Raw genomic sequence first — 10,340 nt, forward strand, 5'->3', positions numbered from 1 at the left:
CAGGGCCCTGAAATTATTTATTGAAAAAGTACAGTCAGGTTCGAAATTATTTGAGCAATCGAATCAATAAACAATGGTGTCGAATTTAATTTGAAATTTACCATGAGCTTTTCGGTGAAGGAAAACATAGCGAATGAAACCTGCACGTCGAAGATCGTTCACAAAAACACTCATTGAATATAATCAATAAAGGTATAACAACAAGAGATATAGTTTCTTCAAAAGGTACTACCAGTACTATGTATTAAATAATATAATACATTGTTTCGCTGCATATCCATATCAAGTCATGTCCATCAAAAATAACGTTTTCATAAAAAAATAGGTTTTCTCATCGAAACACCTACTGATTTAGCATAGAAATTTAGTATAGGCGCTTCGAGGAGTATCGAGCCTAATACTCCTCGCTGCGCTCGTCATTGCGCCTAAAAACACCGGGATTATATTTATAATACATTGTACTCGGTGAATGTTATATCTGTAATGTTTGTATAAAATGTACATTATGTCATCGTTGAAAGTTGTATATTATATCCGTTGAGCGTTATATTGACCAAAAATATGTCATTTATTGTTATATCTTACGCCTGGCCCGCATTGGGCCAGCATGGCGGACTCATATCGGAATATTCCTTCCAACGAGAATGGAACTTGCTGTTATAGTTTCCAACCAATTCAGAGAAGTCAGGCACCATACTACACTTAATTACGAAAATATCCTATAGGCTCAAATGTTTTAATACATACATTATGTACAGCAATGTTGGTGGACAACTCAATGGGCAGGTCAAAATTAGGGGCACTCCGTGTGTGTGTTGGAGATTTGCACCACTGCGCTACCTGCAAAACAATTTAGTTTGGTTTAATTTATTTATTTCTCAAATATTGCACAGCATTTTAAAGTATAATAATTTGTACTGAGATCGTCAAACAAATAATGACAATAGAATTACTTATAATATTACATTATTGCTACTGGCTGGTAAGTTCATGAGGTTTAAAACTATAGCGAAACAAAAATTTTTTTTATATAATAGCAACTGATGGGACGAGCAAGTCGGCGCGACTGGCGACACGCCTGTTGCAGTGCCACTCAGAGCGTTAAATAGCAAAGATCTTAGGGGCATTGCCACTGCACCCGTCGTCACCCTGAGACATAAGTTGAAAAGTCCCACGTGCCTGTAATTTCACCAGCACCCTTGCTCTTCCAAACCGGAACGCGGCAATGCTCATATTACTGCTTGGCGGCAGAAATAGGTAAGGTGGCAGTACTACCCTGGACGAACTCTTTCACAAGGGGATCTACTGCTACTAAAATCAACGAGTAGCTTGATGTGCTGCCATCTGTATATCACAATTTCGTCGTTTACTTTAAACAAGGTGGCAAAATTTACACATAACAACGTATTGTACTTACTGATTTAGCTTTCTAACTTGTTATCTTTTCTTTTCTTTTTATTATTTGTGTTATGAAGTATTAATAGTTATTAACTGCACCTTTGTCACATATTTTAGATCGATTCTGAGAGTGGGGGGTCGGAATACTGTAACACAGGGTATCCTAGTACAGATTCCGCTCTCTCACAATGGTCAAACACATTGTCATTCAACTTCTGTATGTATATATTATAAGATCAATACCATTGTGATTGGAAATAAATTATTATTATTATTATTATTATTATTATTATTATTATTAACATGCAGTATATAAATAAAATACAGAATGCTGGTGTCAGAATAATGTGAGTTAGTCTTGGTCTAAACTGCGTTACATTTACATCAGGTACTCTGTGTAATGTGGTTTATTCCATTTATGGAAAACCAACATTTTGGTCACAAACTATTTAAATAGGATCCACTTTTGTGGTTCCCCATTAACGTTTCATGCACTCTCAATTTTTTTTTTTTTCGCTAAACATGGATCCCTTGTCGGTAGGAGTTTGGACCCCAGGGGGTCGATAAACAGTTTACTTATGGGAAGTGAAAGGTTAACAAAATTGTGTGAAAATTAAATAATGGTCGGAGATCACAAAAAAGATCCGTATGTTTCGGCCGTTCTATTCAATAGCACATGAAGTTAATGTTTTTCTTCTTTTGTTTTATAAATGTTCTTGATGATGCAAGCGTAACAAGTGCTATAGTTTTTAACGTCAGGTCATCAATTTTAAATGCCACCTAATTCGAAGGCTATGTTGGGGACCATGAGTTATCCGAACAAAGCAATGAAGATAATGATGTAGAAATAGAATCAATAAATATAAAGATAAGAGCTCAGATTATACAATACTTATTTGTTATGCAAGGCTTCAAAGTTGTTGTTTGACGCGTGCTTGTATTGGAACCTGCGCAAGCGAAGGAAGCTAAGGTTCAAAAATAGATTCCTGAGCGTAGCGAGGGTTTCAAGTCACGAGACGCAAAACAACTTTGCTGCCGAGCGAAACACAACTTTTCACCTAGCGACGACAATGGTAAATGGAAGAAAAACAGTTATTTTTTATTATTATTATTACACGTTTCAATTTACAATTAACTATAAAACTTGTTTTGTTTTGTTTAGTTGAACTATAAAACATCAGTCTTTTTTGTTTAAATGAAAAAGTTTATTTTCGGATGCGTTCTGAATTTACACCTCATAAATTTTTATTCTTGCTTATTTTTATTTTGTGTGATTAAGTGATTATTGAAATCATTTTAGTTCTTCGACGAATTAATATAATTTAATAAACACAATTAGTTATCATTGTCAATTTAATGTCAACAATAATAAGAATAAAATATACCAACGGATTTATATTACATAAATAAGTAATGTACGACAAATCGCGTAGTTGAACGACTCTGAATCTTTTTTTTTTCATCCAAAGAAAAAGTTGGTGCACCACAGTCCATCGTCAAGTTCGAATTCCAAAAACCTTTCCCACGCTAGCGTGCAAAAAACGCTTTTTCGCGTAGTTTTCTGAAGAGAAAGAAGAGCCTTTCCGAACTAGTGAGGTGAAAAGTATATTTACCTAATCTACTAGGAATTAATACATATAAAGTATTTATTTACTTATTGCATTACCAGACTTATATTATTCTAGGTACAGTGGCTTCTTAATGTAACTTACCCCGGTCCCAAACTCAATCGTCCGTGAAATTGGTGTACTATGTCCGGCAGGGTTACGGCCCGCGAAGAGCTCTTCGGACCTCATCTGACCCACCCGGCCCACTACCGGGTGTGGGTTTGTCGCTTCTATCGCCTTCGATGTTTCTACGAATCTTAAAAAAAAAATATATATAAAATTCTACTGTCTGGTTAAAATAAACGGTTTGGAGAAGTCAAAATAATATAATATTATTGACCAATGAAGTCAAATGGCATTTAGTATCTATGCAAAATAACGAAATACTGAAATCGTAACAGTTACATAACACGATGTGTTTATATGCAACTCCCGTCTCTGTCGAACATTGGGTCATATCAACGCACTCGTGTCTGATACGCATGAATGTGATATGTATGGGGATGGATAGGAAGAATATCTTAAATAATTGTACATGTTTTGCGAGAAGATTGGATGCGACTCCACCTGTTCATAAACATTGTCTTCCATATCTTGTTTTTGTTTCATTATCATTATTGTTCTTGCTAATTACTGTAATTGGATATGTCCGTTGTAAATGTCAAATTCCTTTTTTAATCTTCAAGCGCAATATCGGGCAATTGAAGCTTAAAATATAATTTGTAGACCCTTGTTCATTAGTTACATTTTGTTTTATTACCTGGCAACAATTTTCCTTCGTTCCTTCTGTTCAACCCTAGCGACATCCGGTGGAATGTTATCTATACTCAGCTCCACACTCTCAGCTGTTACAAAATTTTCACTAAAATACAAATTATTCTTTGACGTATTCGTTTCTGGACTATATAAATTATAGAACTTCTCGTCTTCTATGGACGAAAGACTTAGATCTTTTTCTTCAATTAATTTTGGTACTACATCTGGATAGTCCGGACTACTTAGCCCCATTAATGGGTGATTTGTTGTAAGGACTAAATTGGAACTTTTTTGTATGTTAAGTTGTTTTGGACGATTGTCTATGGTAGTTGTTTTATTATCTGTGCTTTTGGTATCTACATTTGACGTTTTTATATTGTCTTGAGAAGATTTTATATAAGAATTTGACATCGTATTGTCTTTGGTAGAATTCACATCCAAATTTGTCATTTTATTGTCTGGGGTTGATTTTATATTCAATTTTGACATTTTAGAAAGAAAACTGTCGGAAAGAGGGCTTGTATTGTCATTTTCTGGTTCTGCCAAGCGTAAGACTTCTGGGTTTTGCAAGCGGAGAACATTTTCTATACTCTTGTCTTCGAAGTCGGATAAGATCGAGTTGGGTGTGTCTTGCGATATGAACGATTCGGACCGTGTGTCCATTTTCTCGTCAGACGAATGGGAATCTTCTTTTTGAAGGCGGTGTGTCTTGAAATCACTGAAACAAAAAAGATGTTTATAGACCAATTGATTTAATCTTTGAGAAACTTCATATATTTGCAAAGGTTACTTAATTATTATTATTATTAAGAGATGTGTGTGCAGAAAATAAATATCGGTAAAACAAACTCAAATTACCATATTTAACTAAATAAAACTTTTGGGAAAGCAACTAAGTTAATAAAATTTTTTCAACATCTTAAAACTGTCAGTGACCATGGGTTGTATTGATACATAAGCATCCAAAATGTTGGTTTATTTGAAAAGATACAAATAAATTCTAAATCGTCATATGATTGGCAAACGCTAGAATTGTATAAACTGCTAAAATCACTATTGAGAATACCGTACCTTACGTTACTTACGCAATGTTCAAATCGCGGTTTAAAAACAAATAATTGTTCGTATATGTATGGAGGAGTTCATCTCGAGACAATTAATATTTCTCGTAGATTATTCAAAGACAAACATCTCCATTGTACTATTGACAAAAGAAATGCTCAAAGCATTCAGGTTCATTTTATAACAACAGCACTTAAAAAGGATAGACGCGACCAACATCCAGGACTGTCATAAATCGTTTCTATGGGCAAAAGCACGCTAAAGTTACACCCAAGACCAAGTAGCTACGTTTCGAAATATCTTCACCTAGTCATCATCTTAGCCGAGACACATCCAGCGCCGAAGATAGGCTACCGCCGAAGAAGCCTTCGTTAAATAAGTAAGATCAAGTCTGTTAATTTACAATAACCAGGGATTATAATAAGCTGTGTGTTTTTGTGATTGTTCCCTCCAGTGAATGCAACGAATCCTTTTCCTGGATCTCAATGATTACACTCCGGCTCTGACCTAGACTGGCTTCCCCCAAAGGTCGCCCATAATGACCGGTCTTGTGCTGCTTACATCCAACGGATTCTCACAACCTTCCACAGGTCATCGGTCCACCTTGTGAGTGGTCTGTCCACGCTGCGTCTTCCGGTTCGCAGTCGCCACTCGAGAACTCTTTTGGTCCATCGGATCCGGCTCTGCGATTTGCGAGCAATGTGCCCCGCTCACTGTCACTTAAGTTTTGCAATTTTTTGGGCTATGTCGGTTTGTCAGGTTCTTGTGCGGATATCCTCTTTTAATCTCGCAGTGAAACTCCGAGCGTAGTCCTTTCCACTGCCCTGTGGATGACCTTGGGCCTTCTTGTAAGTGATGCTTTACGGCGCATTAATGGCGGCTGTGATAACAGGCAACACAAACTGACCAAAGGGCCTTGAGACACTGTGGTATTTTAGTCAAGAAGATATGGCGTAGATTCCCGAATGCTGCCCAACCGAATCGGATTCGACGACTGACCTCTTTGTCGAAGTTGGACCTGCCTAACTGGGTAATTTGGCGCAGGTATAAATAATCGTCAACAAGACAAGGCTCTAACATGTCATAACTTTTTTGATGATTGTAATGGGGTAGTGTTTGTTGCTTTGCCAACGGATAAGCAAGTTACTTGTGGAAACAATATTTCTTTCGCCACGTAGTTATGCCCACATTACTGTTCTCCGTGTGTCATAAAGGATAATGGTGCTGCTGAAACTGCAGGTACATAGGACTTGTCAATTTTAAGGCTCAGGGTCACGGCTGCAATGGCAGTGCCCTTCCACACAGTGGCACTGCAACTGTTAAGACTTGTACATCCGGTCCCTTGGTATCATAAAAATAAACTTAAGTCGCTGACTCAGCGTTTGGCACTGTGTGACGTTGTATGAGCTGTGCTTGGGTCAATTCCCTATAGGATCTATTTGGGAAATTATCTTTTTCAAATAGATTCTGGTCTGTTGTTAATTTTGGTTGCTCTAGTTCTCACGGTACATAGTTTGCAACCAGGTGAGGGTGCGTTCCCGTTATGTCGTCACGACAGTTAATCTGGAAGTCTACAGTGTCGTCACTTGTGTATTTAAATGATGTTGTTCATATACACCTAGAACGACACGATTAACTGTCGTTCACGATTTTTTGTCGTTACGACGACAGACTGTCGTGATAATGGGAAGAGTTAGAATGACAGTCGTCTGACGTTAAATACTCAGCTACTACTATTCGTCGCAGCTACTATTGTCGTCACGATTTATTTATCGTTGTCCGCACGTGTTCTACTCCCCACTCTCCTCTCGAACCCAGCGCCCTCGGCTCGCTTTGCACTAGCTAGCGTTGGGTCATAGCCAGAGATGGGCCCGGGTATTAACCCGGCGCTTTGTTAACGTCGGGTTTAAATCGGGTTAAACCCCATTAATGCCTGAAATCGAGGGCAAAAACTATTTACAACTAAACTTTCAACTTTAATTATACATATTATTACAAAATATTAAATTCTTAAATAGTCCCAAAATTTTCTCTCATCACTGATATGTGATGATTCATCTATAAACGTTTGACATAACCCTAATGGAATTCTTTTTAATAACATTAGATGTACCCAAAACTTTCTTATCTTCATTTGCTTCCTCTTCCGCCTTTTTAAAAAATAATACATTATTATAGTTAATATAATTTCATTTTCATCCATTTCATACGGGAGCGAAAACACACTACTGGCTTCCAAAAGAACATAGAAGCAACTGCAATGCATCAAACGACATGGCGGCTGCTGTGAAACGATAAATTGTCGTCACGATCTAGTGAGAACAGCTAGATACGACAGTCGTTCAACGATAAAATAATCGTCGACGACAGTGGGCACGCGCTCTAATTAGTGTCGGTTGTCTGGCACATTACTATTTATTTTAAGGCGTTGCATTTTACTTGACAGCAACATAATATGTCTTTAGACTGACTTAGTTATTTAAATTCATAACTTTCGTAACTATAGTGCCGAATAGAGTGGTTTGCTATTTTTTTCAACTCGAGTTGGCGTGACAGACTCGAGTTAACTCGGTGTCCAGAACTCGAACTGACAATTCACCGAGTCGGGCACGATCGGCCGACCGACCACGACTCGAACGTGCCCCGAAATACGCCGAACCGACCGAGTGAGAACGAGTAGCCAACGCGCCGTACGTATGAATGAAGTATTCGACTTAGCGGGAACAGAACCCAGCTAACTCGAGTTCACAAAAAGTAACACGAGTTGACTCGTTGTGGGAGTTAAATAACGCGACTCACCATCCCTCGCGACACGAACGTGCTCCGAAGGTCGCCGAACTGACCGAGATAATGAAGTATTCGGCTCGTCGAAGAGCAGGCGGGTACCGGACCGAGCTAACTCGGGAATAACTCGAGTTAAATAACTCGACTCGCCCATCGCTCATCCGCCATCGCCATCACGGAGAGTGTGCAAAGGAATAGCATAATTTGATTCTGCCTTCCCCTTTCCATCATCAAGGGTCTAGGCGTAGGTTGGAATTCCACCCCTATGTTGTGGATACTCCAAGGGTTCGCACGAAGCGTTTTGCTTTCACATTTATATGGCGAACGGCTATGGAGTGGAATTCCCTGCCTGCAGACTTGTTCCCTGAAAGTATTAACTTGGACCTTTTCAAGGTGAGAGTGAATGCATTATTTAGGTGTAGCACATGCTACATCATCGACCTCATCGTCACTTTCCACCAGGTGAGATGGAGGTCAAATGCGTACTTTTTATTTTTTTTTTAAATCGCTACTTAAAACTGGTTGATGACGTCACAATTTCAGTCAGCTGTGACAATAGGGTTGTAATGAGCCCGAAACGTTCATTTGTTCGTAAAAACAAATAAACGCGATTGAGATCCGAAAAAAAATTGTTTAATTACTAATTTAAAGAGATCTTGTCAAGCCAAACGATCCATTGTATTATATGGTTCGCACAATAAGTGTGTGAATTTTCGTAAAATTAGTTATCCAAGTATAGTGTACACTATAAATCTCATCATCAAATAGAGTACCTTTCAACGTTGGCATCAAATAAGCAGGTTTATAAGTGTGACACAGAACCAATTTAGTTACCTACAAACCCGATATATTATATCAACGAGAACCCACATATTTACCGGGTTTTACTCAGATCTATTCGTATAAAATACTACATAATCAGGTGTATACAGGGTTATTTTTTAAATGCTAACAACCTTCCAGGACTATATAACTAACATCATAAACAATAACTTTTAGTAATTCATCTCTTAATAATGTCTATGTGTACTGTATAGATAGAAGAAGTGATAAGTTCGGAGTGATTAAAACCACCAAAAGTTAATTACTTTTATTAACATTGACTTACAAATAAATGGACGACGGGTCTAATACAAAAACCACGAAAAAAATGTCCCAAGTCAACCTATTCGAAATTTAAATTGTAATGTCATCGCAGTATCGCGCTGTCAGTAGAACAAATGAAGACTGTCGCGCTCTGTATACGATTTTAGCGCCTTACAAGTGCGGACACTTTTAAGCGCGGACCCGAAGTCCATATAATTGTAAGTCAATGTTTATTAATAACGTTTTATTAGACACTTAAGAGATGGGACGAACAAATCGTGCGCAGTGCCACTCACGAGCTTTAAATCACAAAGAACTGAAGGGGAACTGCACCTGCGCCGGACACCCTGAGACATACGTTGACGAGTCCCATGTGCCTATAATTTCACCAACACCCGTACCCTTTAAAATCGGAACGCAGTAAAGATCACACTACTGTTTAGCGGCAGAAATAGGTGGCAGTAAGTGGCAGTACTTCCCTGGATGTGCGTCTCCTCGCCCAGTGTCGCCCTCTGATGGGCATACGAATTTATATACTGGGAAGGTACAGTCCACAACCAGTAGGGCTAGCACATTGAGTATATAACCAGATATAGAGACGAAATAAGGGCCATATATTCGTGGTAACGCATTAGCGATACAGCTCTTATAAATATTACTCTCGTTTGCGCTGAAATTTAGACAGGCCAACGACTGACCTGCGTATATCCCAAAAAATATTGTGTATTTATTGTAATAAAGATAATATCTCTAACAATGCCGTGCTGTTCTATTCGGTGGTGTGGGAAAAACAGCAAAACGTCTAATTACAAAACAACATCGGTAATTACATATTAAATATGTAATTTTGCAATTTTCGTCCATTATAGCAAAGCTCAAGTTAACTGGTCGATTTGAAGTGAAACAGTTGACGACACCCGTCAATTGTTTCGAACTCGGGCTAGCCAATCGGAGCGCAGTTGTCACAGTAATGACATGGCAGAATAGTTTTCAAACAAATTAAGTGACATTTTGTCTCTATTTCTGGTTATATACTCGGTGGGCTAGCACGACAAGGTGCGACATGCGCGGGATCCCTATGCGAGAATAGCACTACCTCGCGCTTTGTATCGTGCTAGCCCTACAGAGGACTTAAAATCTGTCGGAGTCAGGTAAGTCCTTCAGTTATTTAATGGTGTTCGCCTTGGCTCCGAACTGTAATTAGTGGTGATCACAATGGTAACCTGTCACAAACACGAATTTCTTTTTCCGAAATAACGTTTGGTCGAATTTTCATTACACCGAAAACCGAATTATAACGAAACCGTTGTTTTTTCAGGATATGTTGGATGTTTATCGCAAAGACACGATTAAGTTCGGTTAGGTTAGGTTAAGTTAGGTTTAAAAGAAATAAAAATTTCCTTCTCAAAATGTTCTAGGTTACAAACTTTCTAGGTTATGAAAATTCGAGCTAACGTTATTTCTGGATAATGTTATTTCTGGATAATGTCATTTCAGACTACTGACAGGTAACCGATCACAATAGATCAGTTGACGGTCGCAGTGATGAAGGGTCACATAGGCCTCATAGGCCTTGAATGAAGCCACTCTAATAATAATAATAATAGGGGTTAAAGTATGAAATTGCCGATTTGTACTGAAAATCTA

The 10,340-nt window shown here is 38.2% G+C and overlaps 1 protein-coding gene across 1 annotated transcript; it reads right to left on the minus strand.

The window, feature by feature from the left end:
* Positions 1-747: 747 nt before the first annotated feature.
* LOC113237015 lies at positions 748-7,761 on the minus strand (the record flags this gene model as incomplete). Its single annotated transcript, XM_026473257.1, has 4 exons — positions 7,667-7,761; positions 3,766-4,479; positions 3,111-3,261; positions 748-840 (listed from the first exon to the last, which is right to left on the minus strand). Coding segments are annotated over exons 1-4 (1,053 nt in total), but the record flags the coding sequence as incomplete, so codon positions are not given.
* Positions 7,762-10,340: the final 2,579 nt, after the last annotated feature.

Source organism: Hyposmocoma kahamanoa, unplaced genomic scaffold (assembly GCF_003589595.1).
Source record: "Hyposmocoma kahamanoa isolate Upper Pololo Valley unplaced genomic scaffold, ASM358959v1 92743, whole genome shotgun sequence".
NCBI lineage: Eukaryota > Metazoa > Arthropoda > Insecta > Lepidoptera > Cosmopterigidae > Hyposmocoma > Hyposmocoma kahamanoa.